We start from the raw sequence: 17,105 nt of genomic DNA, 5'->3' as shown, positions 1-17,105 counted from the left end.
TAACTAATGCAGCCAGTAAACACCATGTTCATCCTGTCTGTTGTTGCTTTTGAAAACAAATAGCTTGGAAAGCTTTTTAGCCTTCTTTGTTATTTCAATTAGCAATCACATGATCATTTTCAACTTTTTGACAGGCCTGTTAATCTACATCTCTTTACTTCAAAATAAATATTCACTCTTTAATTTCACTGGACCTTGTGTATGGCATACTGTATATTCTAATACATCATACACTGCACACAACACTCTATAGCCTAATGTAATTTGATCTTCATTTAAACTGAGCTAAAGCAAACTCCATAAAAGGGATCCCAGGGAGAGACAGGGCTGCAATGGGATTAAGTGGCTGCTGTGCACATTGCTGCAAGGGTCCTGTAACATTAAGTTGTTTCTTTTTAATCAACTTTTTTCCCACTTTATTGAATACAAAAGTTCCAACCAACACATTACAATACAACTGAGAACATGACTGCCACACATACTGATAAAAATCAATCTGTTGCGGTGTGGTACAGGTGACCTCAAACACAGGACACTGAAACAGAGGTCGGTGAAGTAAAAGGGATTTATTTTAAGGGGATAAGGGGGGAATGGAGGTGGAATGCACGAGGAGGTAGCTGTTTGAGGCAGAGGGCAGGGAGCGTTGAGCAATATTTGGAGATGGTGAGGTGAGGGAACGAGGAGGGAAAGGCGAGGTTTGCTGACTTGGAATGCAAGGTGAGAGAGCAGGCAGGATGATGAGGTGGCAGGCTGTAGATGATGATCCTGAAGCACAAGGAAAACTGGATTAAGCAGGGCAACAAACAAATAAGGAGATTGAGCACAAAACTAGAACACTAGGCGCAGCCAGAAACGTAGAACTACCACCACAGCTGATGGGACGATGTGACGAGGACTGGTAGGAAAGCCAGGGTTGATATGCTGCAGGGCTGATGAGTTGATGTATTGCAGGTGTTTGGTTTGGAGCAGGTGAAACAGCTCAGCAGCAATCAGGGAGCCGGGAGAGTGGAGACAGGAACAACACACACAACCACAGAGAGACAACGACATGAAAGGGAAACACAGAGAGGCAAACTGGGGACATGGAAGACACATGAAGAGTGGGGAACGTAAGGGAGCCGTCACAAAATCATTTAAATTAGGAAGTAAAATAATCAAAATAAATGATAAAAAGGACAACCTGTCTTATAAAAGTGAGAGAGAAATACAATTCGAGGGAGTCAAGTAGTTTTAATGAATTAACGTCTAAAGGATTATAAAATGCTTTAAATGCTTCAGAATCAGGAAGAGATCTACATTTGTGTAAATAATATTTTGCCAGCAGAATCAAATTGCTTACAAGGTATTCAGTGTAAAAGTATTTGTGGTAGTCATGTTCTCACTTGTATTGTAATGATCTCATATCATGTTTTACAGATATTATATTGAGAGAGTTTGCTGCAGCTGGTGGGCGGTGCTTGGTATTTCCTCAACCGACCTCAACATGGCTGCCGGGTCACAGACGTTCTCATTTTACAGCTAAACAGTACACTACAAGATGTTTCTGAAAACATTTGAGGAGAGAAATAGGCATTACAGTAACACAATATTGATTCATATTTGATCAGCCTTGCTGATGCCATTAGGAGCACCGGAGGACACACACCGGAGGACACCGGAGGACACCGGAGGACACTGGAGGACACAGAGAAACATGATTTTTTTTTCAGATCTCATGCACTACTGTCAGGATATAGTGACCATTTTATAAAAATAACTTTTTTTTTATCTATTTGCTCCATTTCTACCCACTGCAGCTTTAATGGGTTGGTGGTCACTGCCAATCAAATCTGTTCAATCCACTCTTGACTGATAAATATACCTAAAAGATATTTTTTTGATATATTTAATGTTATATAAAAATACTTGAAGCCAAATTTACACAAAGGGACTCTTTGTATAATGTCATTTTTCATCATTTATTGGATTTCAGTCTTTGAGAAAAGAAAAACTACACAATCACATGGACGAATAGGTCGATTCTTTAAATGTAAAGAAAGCTGACATGTTTTTAAGATATTAATTTGTGTGTGTTAACAGTACAAAAGTTGGTTTATAACTTTTTTTTTTTTTTTAGTTTTATGCATTGAGTTATTTGTTTAATTTCCTTAGGCCTATTCATAATTTGTATGCCAAAATTCATTCTGAAATTTGTCAATTTAATGTTTCTGGGTTCAAAGGTATAAGACATTTTCTGAACTTAAAAGAGCTGTTAAATCAGCGTCTTCATATTTCACGAAGCAGCATCCAATTTCAATAAAATCACAACTTCATACGTCATTTATAAATGAAGTTACATTTGTTGAAACAAAATGCTTTTTGACACACAGTGATTCCGTCTTAAGTCATGTAGGCAATAAGATGCAGATGTATGAGACTTTAACAATACGCAACTTTCATTTTGAAATAAGTCCAGTGTCATTCCCACGAGAGAACAGCCATTGGTTTCTGTAGATGGGTAGTGGGCAGACCACATGCAGGCGGCAAGAACACTTTAATTCAGCAGTAACTGCTCTCAGGTTCAGTATTTTCACCGTGTTTGTGACTCATCTTGACTGCAGTCAATTTCAGCTTCGTCCACTGAGTCCTGCTGGTCTGTTTTGGGTAGCATCAGCAAATCAGGGGCGAGATATTTCAATCCGCCACCGCCCAAAGCAGGAACAGGTGAAGACATCATGGGAGAGGTGAAGTAGTCCCGGCTGAGGACGCCTGGATAGGCTCTGAAATCCACTCTGGACCGCGCTGGTGGAATGAGGTATTGGGCTGATGCTGCAGAGAAGCTGGAGTAGGGATAAAACAGAAAGCCTCCAAAGTGTGAGAGGCTCACCAGGTCCTGTTGGCAAGGGGAAAAATACATACAACAGATTATCAGTTGTTCTTTAATGAATACAACTGACAAGTGCTACATTTAAGTATGATATTAAGGTACTTGCCCTTTACTTTATGTTACTTTCTACTATACACCTCCACATTTCAGAGGAAAATATTGTACTTTCTATATTTGTTTGACAACCGTTGTGACCTTGCAAATTAAGATAAAATATGACAAGTTTATAAAATACTTAACAATGAGTTCAAATTAGCTCCACATTGAACTGTAGCATTAAAATGCTACTTTCACATTAAAGAATAGTTTCACGACAAGTCTGTCTTACATAAATAGTCAGGTCCAATACAAAAAGGAAGATTTAAACAGGTTTGTATTGCTGTAATCATTCTTCCTGTCCATGCCGGACAAAGATCCCTTCCTGATGCACTTCCAATAAAAGTATCCATCCATTATCTGTAACCGCTTATCCTATTCAGGGTCACGAGGGGGGGCTGGAACTGATCCCAGCTGACATTGGGCAAAGGTGGGGTACACCCTGGACAGGTCACCAGACTATCACAGAGCTGACACATAGAGACAGACAACCATTCACACATACGGGTGAATTGTTTAGAGTCAACAATGAACCTAACCTGCATGTCTTTGGACTGTAGGAGGAAACCGGAGAACCCGGAGAAAACCCATGCGAACACGGGGAGAACATGCAAACTCCACACAGATGGGTTGGATTTGAACCTGCAACCCTTTTGCTGTGAGGCGACATCACTAACCACTGCAACACCGTGCAGCACCCTAATATACATGTAAAATAATGGAGGTCAAAATCCACAGTCCTCGTTCAGTGTAAAAATGTATCCCAAAGTTAATCGGAGGCTTCAGCAGACAGTTGGATGAATCAAGTAAAAATCTTAAAGTAGTTAAGTTAAGTCTTTTTAGCACAAAATGTCCTTCTGAAGTAAAAAGACATCGGACGATACCCACTTTTGTGTAACTCAGACGGCTTAAACCCCACACTATCTTCAATTAAACTTTGGAATGTAGAGCAGCTATTCTCAACCACTGGGCCGGGCCCCACTGGTGGGCCTCAGAGCGCCACCTAGTGGGCCGTGAAGGTACTGCCAAATGGTTAGATTAACCTGCTATTCTGTATTTCAGAGGTTGTAGCGGGCTCAGTTTTAGAGCTAGAGTGAAGATACTGGTATACTGGTATGAAACTACAAAACCTAAGGAATCCATTGGTACAAACCATGTCATATTTGCTTGTCGGGAAGGAGAATCAGTAACACTATAAAGACTTACGCAAAATTTTGGTGAGGAAAAACTGGTATGGCCATTTTCAAAGGGGTCCCTTGACCTCTGACCTCAAGATATGTGAATGAAAATGGGTTCTATGGGTACCCACGAGTCTCCCCCTTATAGACATGCATGTCTCGGATGCAGTGACATAAAATGGAATGTTTTGTAATGTTGGAGACAACCCTGCACCAGTAAAAGCTCCAAAGCGCGTGGTGAAGAAATATGACCCTGAATACTTTAGATTCATAACGGCAGGGAGTGATGTGTGAGGGTGAGATGAATATTGATGTGGGTCATTACACTTGACGGTGGTATCACACATATTATAGCCCAGTTTGTCATCTATTTGGGAAGCTAGTTCCCAGAAACTTTTTAATAATCAGGAGTGGGCCTCCTGTTACGAAAGGTTGAGAACCCCTGGTGTAGAGTACTTGTACTTTACTTTTCACTTCATATTTATAGTATATAAAATGGTGAGTTGAAATTAGCTCCACGTTGACTGGCTACAACCTCAAAATGCTGCTTACACATTATTATGTAGTGCACTAAAGAGAACATTAGAGATACAAAACAAAACTGACAGGAGGGCGGGACTCAGAGAAAAAGTCGCTATTACAAATCTGTCTGCTACTTCAGCACCACGGACAGCGTCGTGGATTCATCAATACACAGCGGAGTTAGGCTGCTGATATTTCAGAGCCGTGGTCGGGGTCAGAGATTGTAACTTGCACAAACCTCAGTCAGATAAAGGATCAATGAGTCAGGCTGACTGGACTAACATATTCTGCCCCTGCACTCTCTCTTAGGAACTTTAAACTTAAAGGTCCCATATCATGCTCATTTTCAGGTTCATACTTGTATTTTGTGTTTCTACTAGAACATGTTTACATGCTGTAATGTTCAAAAAAACCCTTTATTTTCCTCATACTGTCTGCCTGAATATGCCTGTATTTACCCTCTGTCTGAAATGCTCCGTTTTAGCGCATTTTGACGGAATTGCAGCAGAATTGCGTTGCTAGGCAACAGCTTGGGTCCATGTGTACTTCCTGTCAGTTGATAACATTCACATACACTGCAACCAGGAAATAAACTGGGACACATTTAGAATGTTTACGTTTCAAAATGTGTCAAGGGTCTAAATATTGTAAATTCGTGACATCACAAATTGGTTTCAAATGCAGAGTTTCTGAATACGGGCTGTGTGTATCTCTCTGTGGATTGAGTGTTTCGATACTTTCACAGTATTTATATAGGACTAATGCATGATTTATAATAAAAAAACTTCACTCAAAATCTCACTTTTTTATAATATGGGACCTTTAAGTAAGATTTTGAATGAAGGATTTTAATTATATTGGGATATTCCTATAAAATGGTATTGCTAATTTTACAATATGATCTGAATTATTCTTCCACTTGTGACAACAACTTTTTTCTGAGTAATAATGAAATGTAAAAATGATGTGTTCTATAAGTATTTCATGTGTTTTAAAAGCGTTTCACTGGTTTGTGTGCCGTCTGTGTATACCTGTACTGGTGCGTGCTGTTGAAGGCCAATGGGAAACCCTGGAGTTCCCGGAGTCCTGACAGGTGCTGCCAGGCTCAGTCCATACGGCACTGCTCTGTCCATGGTGGCACAGATGTTCCAGGTGTTTACATGAGCAGACTGGAGAAGACTGTTGGGGATACTCTGATCCCGCAGATGTCTGTTTGATTCCGGTGGATGAACACAGCTGTGTGCAACACCGCTGCATAATTTGCCAAATTGTTCCTTCTCTGAGTCCTGTGGCTCACAGCAACCTGCTCCATCAGTTAATACGCTGATGACGTGGCTTTGTCTCCGGTCCATTTCTTTCTGTTCCCCACATGGAGTCTGTACTGTCCTCTCTGCTATGGAAACCTTTGGCTTAGGTTTGGTTTCACGCACCTCTTGTCCAGGATTGTCATCGACATTATCACCTATGTCACTGTCACTTTCTTGAGCATCTTGAAAAAAATAAAGAAAGATGAGAATGTTAGTTTTGGATTCATGTTTGCGGACTCACCAAATGTCACATATTGACAAAATTAGCATTATACAGGTTTTCCATACCTGAAGATTTTGAATCGTCTGAATATTGTGCAGATGATTCTTTCACGGGATCAGATTTCATGTCAGTCATCCGCATCTCTTTAGACTTTTGTGATGGATGTTGTAGTTTCCTGATGTAACAAAAGAAAAGAAAAGAAATGACTGATGATAATAAAAATGATCAATAATGATACATACAATTGAGAGGATCATTTGTGCTGCATATTCACCATCTCGTTAAAGGTGGAGTCACCGATTCTGGATAAAGATTGTTGATATTTGAAATTAACACTCAAACAGATCCCCCCCTCCCCCCCCCCCCCTCCAGATTTACCATCCCTCTCGCTCCCACTGCCTTTCTCTTTACACATCCATGGCCTTTCCCCTGTTGTTTTACCATTTTTCTTAGCAAAAACTCCAACCAACGGTGGTCGCAGCTCCTCCAATATGAGCATTTGCTGCCTTTTCTCTGTTTTATATCATTCTAAACTGATCGTCTTTGTATGTTTTTAGGATGGACTCTCTTGGATACATCTTCAGGCTTTGGGAAACTACGGTGGGCATTTTCACCATTTTCTGTTACGTTATAAATCAGATCATTAAAAATTTCAACAGGAGAAATATCAGCAGATTCAGTGATAATGATGAATTGATTATTATTCGTAGTTATTTTATAGGCTGATTTGTGTTTTTAGACTCAAGAGTGTATTTAAACTTTTAGTACAATAAATAAATTAGTCAGTATATTTCCCTATTAGAATTTTATTCCTGGCACAGAGGAAAAAAACATTTCAACCTTCATGTTGTATAAAGATTTACAGGGAATATGGCTGAACTTAAAAAAAAAAATTTGATAAATCTATAATTTATTTAGACACTTTCTAGACTTTTATGTCTTTTGGTGTCGGGACAGATTTTTTTTTGTGGGGTGCACTGGAGGATCAGTATTTTAAAGGATCCTGGCTACGGCCCTGCACACAACTAAACAACAAAATGAAGTAGTAATATAGTAAGTGCCACCGGACTGAATCGAAAAAAGTACACAGTCTATAAGGGAGTGTTAAGTAACATTTACTGAAGTACTGTGGCTAAGTATCATTTTGTGGTACTTTAATAGAGTATTTCCATTTCTACTCTACTATATTGCAGAGGGAAATGTACATTTTACTCTGCTACATTTATCTGACAGCTTGAGTTATCAGTCTTTACAGATGAAGGTTTTACATACAAACATATAATGAATGTATAAGCAATGATGTAAATTAAAAACTACCCAGCAGCAATAAAAATAGCTCCACTATGAACCAATTGCAACATTAAAATGCCATTAAAATTCTTAACAATTTACATTATCCATACAAAAAGAAAAACTTGAGTATGTCACATTAACTTAGTCACTCATTCACTCACTCACGTCAGCCGACCAGTACTGTGTCTAACCAGGCTCTCTCTCCATAGGAGATCTGAAGCTGGTATATATATATAAATATAAATGTATATATATATATATATATAAATATATATGTGTGTGTGTGACGTCACCGGCCTCCCAGAACAGGCAGCCCCCCCCCCCCCCGCCCAAGATATGAGTAATAACAGCATGTATGATATCTCTGCTTTTTGCCAGCACACTTTGCCAGATGTGTAAACGTTATTACAAAAAGTGGTATATAGGTAAACCTTGACTCATGCAGAATTGTATCAATACTATACTTGAATGTTGATCACCTTACACCCATTTTTGATTATATTTTTATCCAAAGCATCCGTCTGCCACATGGCCTGATTTAGCAGCTGTCATAAAGTCATAAAGAGATTTTGTTTTGATTTGACTCTATAATTACCCAATAGTATACTACAACTTGTCATTATATTGATTTTGCTCATCTTAATTTACTGTTATTTCCTGACAATTTCTGCACATTACTACGTACAATGTTAAAGGGCTATGACATTCCGACCTGATTCCACACAACATGTTGTTATTAAATGTCCAGGTTACATCCAGTATAACTGTTGTTTCAACAGCATTTAAATGACTAGATTTCATCATTGGAATACGGTCATTTAATAACCCTGATTCTGGGTCAGAGCTATTCATGATATCATTAAATAATGTTTATGCTGACGTTGAATAAACTATCGCATTTAGCTCACTGATTGGTTGATCGGAGATCATCGGCTTTGATGTTATGACTGACTTTATGACAACACAGACGTCATGACTGACGTCACAGTCCTCGCTCGAAAAGTTTACTTATAGGACCCGCGCTGCGATCAGGTTCAAATTTCCTACCTAGGAGATTGCTGAAAAGCTAGGTTGTCCGGAGCAGATCCGGCCGGAACCTCTGCTGTAGGCTGACTGAAGGTCACTGAAGGTCAGCCTAGAGGACAGCTCCTTTCTGACTAGAGGGTCAGTCTGGAGTAGAGGCTCGGACCGGCTCTCCTCTGAGCTACATGAGGACTATCAGCCCTTCTCGCAACAGGAGCCGCGGGGACCAGGTTCAGACCTCCTCTTTAGAGAGAGCCTGGTTAGTCTCAGGACTGGTCGGCCGGATTGAGTGAGTGAATGATGAAGTAACAGTTCTGGTCAACGACCAATGATCATGACTCATTGTTGCTCTTTCACAATGAAAAGTTGGAGAACAGTTTTCTGTTTACGTTTTCTTTCTTAACTTACCCTGTAAAGCCCAAATGCGTTGTCCTTTCCCTCAAACCAACATTCGCGCACGCACAAGCCGATCTGGTTACCTGAGGTAATACAGCAGGTAAACAGGAGCAGAGCGCGCCGCGCTGCGGGCGCTCCAAACAAACTTTACGCACACGCGCATCAAATCCTTTAATTGTATTTAGTGTGCCTATTCCTATGTGTGTAACCTGCTAAGTCTATTCATCTAGGCAAAAAATAAGGTTTATTAAAATGTATGTAAAAAATACAACCTAAATAGTGCATTAAAACAAATCAGTAAGATAATGTAAAAGAAAGGTGAAAAACAGCTATATAATGTATCTTTAAACAGTAAATTAACTGTAAAATACTGTGAAATTAATTAAAAAAAAACAGTTCAAACTGTATTTTTCATTAACAGTACAAAGCTGTAAATTTCAGCGACAGTATAATAATGTTAATTTTACAGTAACATAAAGGCAACCCTGCTGCCAGTTCTTTACTGTTATTTTACTGGGAAATTCTTAACAATTTACGTTATCCATACTCCTGATAGGAAAAGAAAAACTTGAGTATGTCACATTTTATTGGGAAATTCTTAACAGTGTATGTACCTGCAGTGTCTTCAAAATGTGTGGAATCATCTTTAAAGGCCGTTTTCTCTCAGACACTGAGCTACAAATCTCCACTTCAGCAGCACTTACATCCAACACACTTTCCAGTTTCATTCCTATCTATATTCTGAAGGTTTTTAGAGAGGGGTTTGTTCATATGTCATTCATAGCCTGATTTATACAACATTTGATTCCTTAAAAACATGGAGAAAATTGATGTTTTATGGCTGTTGACAGTATTGTGTGATTTATGGAGTGATAAAAAAAAAAAGAGATATCCCAAATTCTCTCTATAAAAACCTTTGATTCTAATATGTCAACAAAATTAAACAATAATTTTGAACCTGGTTTTATCCGATGTTCAGATTTCTGTGCTGGAAATTAATGCAAATTAGCACATATTTAATAAGATAATGCATAATTTGCATATTTAAAAAAATATTATTTCAGAAAACTTGTAAGACAAAAAATGATCTTCTTAATTTAAGTTTTCACCTTGGGAAGTTTCACGGTGATATCTATTAGTTCTTATGTTGTGATGTGAGTGAATGAATGACTCTTAACTCGCCTCTTCTCTCTTCTCCCGTTGCCAGTGTCTCTGAATCCCTTCGCGAAAGGATTGTTGTCTATTTTCAGCTGCGTTATCTGAAAATTGGACAAAGGGAAGGCAAGATAAAGTACATCACTGATTATATATCTGGTTGATCAGAATTATATAAATTGTTTTTAAAAAAAAATGTAAATAGGAGCGTCTTTTTCTTTGTAAAGTTGAGCGCATGCAGCACCTCTTACTGTACCTGGTCGTTTTGGTAAGCTGTCACTGCGATGAATTCTGTCTCACAGAAGACATATGTCCTAAAGGTGCTGTACGGCAGCTTCACGATGTCATTTGTCTTCACTATGTGAAATCTTGGCTGGTATTTGTGCATCGAGTTGAGAATTGTCTGCAAAATAAAAATGATAATGAAGTTATAAAAACATATTTTGTTCTTTTTCTTCTTCCTGTTTATTTGTTTGTTTTTTCTTTTCGTTTTCTGTAGCTGCTTGCCAATTTTGTATTGATTAGCACATGGACATTCGTGATTATATTTGTTTTACTCTATTGGTGATCTATCAATTTGTAACCCCACCCTATATAATTATGCTTAAATACCAATAAAAAATTGATCACAAAAAAAAAATGTTTTGGGAAATAAAAGCTTATTAGTCTTGTTTCATGATTTTAAAAATGAACTAAACGGTTATGGTGAAGACATGAGCAAGAAAACATCAACATCATATTAAATTCAACACGATTACTGCATTACAGCAAATCTATTGCAATGTTTGAGAAACACTAGAAAATACCACAAAGGCCCTCAACGGGCCTTAAACAGATTGCCTGACAGCATCTTGGTTATAATTATAATTATAATTATAATTATTATTATTATTATCATTATTATTATTATTATTATTATTATTATTATTATTATCATTATCATTATCATTATTATTATTATTATAAAGGTAAAATCCAAACATACAAATCCATGCTTATCGGACATGTTGTTGGTGAGTTTCAGTTTGTGGAAGTTGACCACTTTGGACATCCACTGCTCGCCGGTGGCCGGGCTGTCCGGGTGGATGTACATGCGTTTGGGCATCTCCGGGTCCGCCTTGCCGGCCACCATCCAGCGGGAGTTGTGAAACTTATATCTGCAGTCATCAGCCGCCACGATGTCCATCAGGACTATATACTTGGCTTGTCTGTCCATCCCGCTGCAGCTGGCCTTGAGCGGCGGAAACATGCGCCTGCAGGGAGGACAGAAGAGATAACGGTGTGATGCTGCACTGTAAACAATTGCTGTTAATTTACAGCAGGATTTCAACAGTATTAACCTGTTATTGCTAAAAAAACAGTGCTTTACTGTTAATACAAAAGAAAACCTGTTAAATTACGCTCAAAGGCCGTTTTTTAACTGAACTATAATGCATTCTTAAGAAACATCACTTTACTGCTGATCAACTGTCTAAAGTATCATCAGTAACAGTTTCATGCAGTATTTTTTTAATTCTGGGACCTGATCTGCACATGTGAGGCTTGTACATTGTACATGATTGTAAAATCAGTGAATTAGCTTTATTGTTCTTCACTCACATGTTGTTCTGGTTTGCATTCTGTGCTTGTAGCCAGCTACAGACATTTTGGGAAAAGTGTCAACAAGTCTATTATAGCCTTTTTCCTAACAAGTGCCTTTAATTGTATTTACTGTGACTATTCCTATGTCTGTAACCTGCTAAGTCTATTCATCTAGGCAAAAAAATAATGTTTATTAAAATGTATGTACAAAATAAATAGTGCATTAAAACAAATCAGTAAGATAATGTAAAAGAAAGGTGAAAAACAGCTATATAATGTATCTTTAAACAGTAAATTAACTGTAAAATACTGTGAAATTAATAAAAAAACAACCAGTTCGAACTGTATTTTTCATTAACAGTACAAAGCTGTAAATTTCAGCGACATTATAATAATGTTAATTTTACAGTAACATAAAGGCAACCCTGCTGCCAGTTCTTTACTGTTATTTTACTGGGAAATTCTTAACAGTGTGCATTTAGTAAAAACTCCCCCACCGTGCGTAATTCTTAAACATTTTACTTTACCTTCCAGATTTTGTAATGACCATTTCAGTGCCACATCTGTGGAACTGTGTCCAAAGGTCGCTGGCTTCCAAATAAACTTTCGGCTCATCCTCTGTCATCTCCCCTTCCTCCTGAATTTCATGAGACAGCGAGGGTCCGGCCAAGATAGTCCCGTGAAGGGCTGCATCTCCGACTCTTGTGCACGGCTCCGAGAAGCTGCGCATGGTCTGCAAAGGGAAAAAAAAGGAAACTTTTACGCACGACTCTTGTCGGGTTACACTTGGTGATACCTGCAGGATACACGTTTCTGCATATGTGTAAAGTCACTGAAAGGTAGCAGCATCAATACTGTGTTTTTTTTCTCTGGATGTTTTGTCCAGTGTGGTCAGATGCCTCCCAGCCTGCATGTGTCCAAGCTGATTTGCTCCTTGACACGTTTGGACTGGAGTATGACGCCCAGCAGTGGGTGGAGTTTCCCTTGTATTGCACTTTATGTTGCAGGAAAAATGCTGCCTTAAGTTTCTTCACGTGGCTGATGGAGCTGTTTGTGACAATTTGGGATTACATTCCAGTTTTATTAATCATAAAGCCACACACCAAACCTGCACCAATTCTGCACATAGAACACTTTATCAAGGCAAGGCAAGGCAGCTTTATTTGTAGAGCACATTTCAGCAACAGGGCAATTCAAAGTGCTTTACATAAACATTCAAGAACATTGCGACAAAGTGCAAAAGAACATTAAGACATAATTAAAACAGTTATAAAAACATTAAAGATTAGAAAATAAAAACAGGCTAAAAATAAAAGCTAGCATAGAAGCTAAAATAGAATAAAAAGCTCTAGTGCAGTACAAGATCATTATCTGGTTTAATAAAAGGCAGCAGCAAACAGGAAAGTTTTAAGCTTTGATTTAAAAGAACTCAGAGTTGTAGCGGTCCTGCAGTTTTCTGGGAGCTTGTTCCAAATATTTGGTGCATAAAAACTGAACGCTGCTTCTGCATGTTTGGTTCTGACTCTATCAGACACAGAAATGAGCATCTCTAACTTTGTTCCCCATCAGTTCAACATATAATGGACTCTTCTGTGTGTTGCCCCATCTGAGGGTCCCCCATAAACACTGTGATGAGCACCATCAATCCATCAACCCAACATTATGGTACAGACACTGACTTTCTGTCCTCCTACACCATTCCAGCGACTTGTGGTTTGATTAGCTCCACTGCTGTGGTCTCTCCTCCCATGCAGCGCTGCATGGGAGGACAGTCTGCAGGGATTCAGATCTGTGGAGGTTGTAGCCTCTGCCAGCAATTGTCCCGGCTGGATTAAGCTCTGGGTTTGGTTACAGGCTTTTTTATTGCTCAATGGTCCATGACAGCGTAGGAACGTCCTAGGGAAGACTTTGTGTGAGTGAGGGCGGCAGGTTCAGAATACATATGTGCCACCCGTGATGTGAAGCACTGCAGGCGCTCTACATTATGTCAACATGAGAAGATGTTGCTCAATATGAAGTCACATAAAACCATAGTGTGGAAAAAGACAATTACGCACACGTTTTAATACAAAAAACAATCTGAAATCTTGTTTTGCTTTGCTGCGGACTTCATTGGCTTCATTCATCTCCATCTAATGATGAAGGAAAGGTCGTGGTTACGGAGCAAAGTTGTGTGGTAAATACCCCCCCACGGATCCAACACTGGACTAAGATGCTGAATAGAAATGGATGGAATATGATGAAGCACATATGGTATGGCATCATGGTACGGCACCCTCACAGTTAAAATCAAGAATCAATAACATGGTGAAAGCAGCACTGAAAGTGACAGAATGACTATCCGTCCCTTCAACATGGTCTACGAGAGTCCTGTTGTCACACACAGAAGAAGTCTGAAGGACCCGTCACACATTCTGTTCTCTGAATATGAATCATAACCTTCAGAGAGACGTTACAGAGCAGCACATGTATAAGAAACCGCTTCAAGCTTCTTTTCTCCCAATGTCTATAACACTACTCAACAAGAAAACAGGTGGATCGTTGGTTCTGTAGTTCACAGGAAGGAGGCACTGTGAAGAGTCTAATGTATTATGTCTAATGGCTTTTTTTTTTTATCTAAAAAAATGTGATATATTTGATATATTTTTCTACAGTGTCTTTGGTGTACCACTGTAATGTCTTGTTGGCTTTGGTATTTTAAGCTGATTGTATATTGTCCAAGAAAAAAATTCCCCTTAGGATAATAAAGTATCTTATCTTATCGTGTTTTGGCCCTGATATCTGCTTGCTACACGGGAACCCCAGAAATATATATATATTTTTTTATGCCTCCACACCGGCGACAGGCGTGGCCAGAGGCATTATGTTTTCAGGTTGTCCATACGTTCGACCATTCTTTTTAACGCAAAATCCCAGGAATGCCTGTCGCCAAATTCAACACGTTTGGCAACGTCCACCTGGTTTCAAGGATGAACTGATCAGATATTGGTGGTCAAAGGTCAAACGTCAAGGTCGCTGTGACCTCATGTCCGTTCCCTTCTCGGGATATCTAAGGGACACCTTGAGGGAATTTCTTCAAATTTGACACAAACGTCCACGTGGACTCAAGGATGAACTGACTCGATTTTTGTGGTCAAAGGTCACTGTGACCTCACAAAACACATTTTTGGCCATAACACAAGAATTCATATGCTAATTATACAACTTCACAGAAATGTCTAATAGGATCAAATTATTAAGTACTTCTAGTTTCACTCATAATGTGTCTTCACTTGATTGTATTTAACCGAAAAGCATTAAGTGTGATTGGGATGATTTCAATCGGCCATCTTTGACATGGATGTGTGATGCTTTTTTTAAAAAGGACTCTCAATGACTTCTGATGATGAAAATAGTTTTATTTAGTAGTTATTAGTCTCCTTATTAAATACAAGAGCTGCAGTCACTGTGTTTAAGTCCAGTGTCAATGTCTGTCCACTTATTTATAGCTTGTTATAACTTCTAAGTCGTGGCCTTTGATGAAACAATGGTAAGGGGTAACAGCAGTTTTTCTAAAAGTATCACACCGAGGCTTGTATTTCAGCGAGGACTTTGCTGTGAAATCAGGAAATACCTCACACTTGGACCTTTTGTTATAGTTTCCCGACGGCTCTCTGATCAGATGCCTAAGTAAGCACACGTCTTATTCGGAGGTCATTCAAGATATGCAGTGGGTGGCGGAGCTGTTGATGACCCAATCTTTTTCTGGCAGAGGAGCAGGGGAAAACCCTGCCTGTCCATCAGCCAACTTCAAAGAGCCAGTCAGTAATCTGAAACAGGAACGAGAATGATGGCAAACAAGACGCCTGGCTGTTATTTGTGGGTTTGGCCCACAAGCTGCGTGTGAAACCTGTCACTGAGGATAAACCCGCAGATCTCCACTGGGTCACTGCCCAGTAACACACTCCCATAAAACCTTCCCATTACTGGACGGCCCGTTTTGGGTGTGGGGATATGATCCATAAGGCTGGAGCAGCTATCAGTCCCTGCTTTGTTAAATGCTTGGTTTCTTTACTTAAAGGGACTGTTTGTAACTTTTTAAGTGTATAAATGTACCGGGTCGCGCTCGCATATGCACGCTCGCGTGTGGCCGGAGTCACTACTCCTCTGCCTGCTTGCCTTCACTCACACAGCGCGCGTTCTCGCTGTCTCGCTCCACCTCTAGACGTGAACGAGCGCTCACTCCACACTGCAGAAGAGTTAGTTTAGCTCTGAGAATATCTAGTGAATGTACAGTGGACGTTTGTGCAGAAATAAATGCTGCAGCTCCTCCAGACCAACAGAGGTTTTCCGTGTCTTGTGAAGTGACGGAGCTCCACAGCGAGAAACGTTATCGTCTCCGACCGGGTGCCGGTGTCTCCCTGCGGGCGTGGTCGGAGACGATAAAGTTTCTCTTCCTGCTTCAGCCCCGACACCGACCCGCTTTTGTTGAAGCAGGAAAAGCTAACACTAGGATCAGCAGTGATTAATGGAGAGACCTTCGTCTGGTCAGCTAACATTACTGCCAAGCAGGTGAAATATAGAATGATATTGTGGTTTTAGATGACGTGTGTCGCCTCACTGTTTTGAGCGCGAGCCCGACGTTGACTTTCGTTGACTTAAGGGCCACAGGTGTCGCTGTTAACAAACATTTCTGAAAGTTACAAATAGTCCCTTTAAAATATGGTAAATGGACTTGCACTTATACTGCGCCTTTCTAGTCTTCCGACCACTCAGAGCGCTTTGATGGCAGAGGCTCCCATGCAAGGTGCCAACCTGCCCATCAGGGTTTAATCTAAATAGAGTGACAAGTGATCTTCATGAGTCCACTGCATTGAGAACACTGTTGTGAGATCATGAGAATATTAAAACAACAAATGGACCTGCAGCCACTGAGGCTACCAAGTCCAAAAGGAAATAAAAAAAGATGAGAGTGAAGAGGAAAACAAAATGTTGAAAGATGAAAACAAAACTCAAAAAGACAAACATTAGCAAATGTTTCAGTCCATCAGGAAGTCAGAGGCGCTGCGTTGTGGCGTGCTGGCAACTTTTCCCCTTTTGATACCGTTAATACTTTTTAGTCAGTGCATCCAAAATAACTTGAGTCAACTGTAGTATCGAGCACAACTTATTCACAATCTCTTTGACATTAATGTAACGCACCTCTGATCAAGTCTCCCTGTCGTGTTCCTGCAGCACTTTATGTCCTCCGACTAGAAATCTTCTCCACCGTCGGGGTCACTGGAAAACTTCCAAACCGCTCTGGCCGCACTGTCTCCCTAACACCTCTCATGTTTGGACAGTTGAACGTTGATGAATGGCCTAACGGTAACAGGTTAGTGTGAGTGAACATAGTTGGGCTTCGGAGGTGGGAGGAATGTAGTTTAACAGCAGAGCAGAGGTGTTAAAAGAGATGATATTAAACACACACACACACACACAGCGGC

General features: G+C 39.8%; 2 protein-coding genes and 1 long non-coding RNA gene across 3 annotated transcripts; all 3 read right to left on the bottom strand.

The window, feature by feature from the left end:
- Positions 1-547: 547 nt before the first annotated feature.
- On the bottom strand, positions 548-1,463 carry LOC119493472. The gene is made up of 2 exons (XR_005207972.1): positions 865-1,463; positions 548-765 (listed from the first exon to the last, which is right to left on the bottom strand). It is a non-coding gene; the product is annotated as an uncharacterized LOC119493472 (long non-coding RNA).
- A 948-nt stretch (positions 1,464-2,411) lies between these two features.
- LOC119493199 lies at positions 2,412-7,163 on the bottom strand. The gene is made up of 3 exons (XM_037778349.1): positions 6,258-7,163; positions 5,694-6,151; positions 2,412-2,872 (listed from the first exon to the last, which is right to left on the bottom strand). Exons 1-3 carry the CDS (start codon positions 6,331-6,333, stop codon positions 2,570-2,572), a joined length of 837 nt encoding a protein of 278 aa, XP_037634277.1. The 5' UTR covers positions 6,334-7,163; the 3' UTR covers positions 2,412-2,569.
- A 2,510-nt stretch (positions 7,164-9,673) lies between these two features.
- tbx3b (T-box transcription factor 3b) lies at positions 9,674-12,579 on the bottom strand. Its single transcript, XM_037778304.1, has 4 exons — positions 12,168-12,579; positions 11,045-11,312; positions 10,316-10,462; positions 9,674-10,163 (listed from the first exon to the last, which is right to left on the bottom strand). The coding sequence occupies exons 1-4, from the start codon at positions 12,368-12,370 to the stop codon at positions 10,047-10,049; spliced, it is 735 nt and encodes a 244-aa protein (XP_037634232.1). The 5' UTR covers positions 12,371-12,579; the 3' UTR covers positions 9,674-10,046.
- Between the last annotated feature and the right edge of the window lie 4,526 nt (positions 12,580-17,105).

The sequence above is a fragment of the Sebastes umbrosus genome, chromosome 8 (genome assembly GCF_015220745.1).
Source record: "Sebastes umbrosus isolate fSebUmb1 chromosome 8, fSebUmb1.pri, whole genome shotgun sequence".
NCBI lineage: Eukaryota > Metazoa > Chordata > Actinopteri > Perciformes > Sebastidae > Sebastes > Sebastes umbrosus.
Note: the sequence above shows the minus strand (reverse complement) of the source record. Positions and strands in the feature narration are given on the sequence as shown.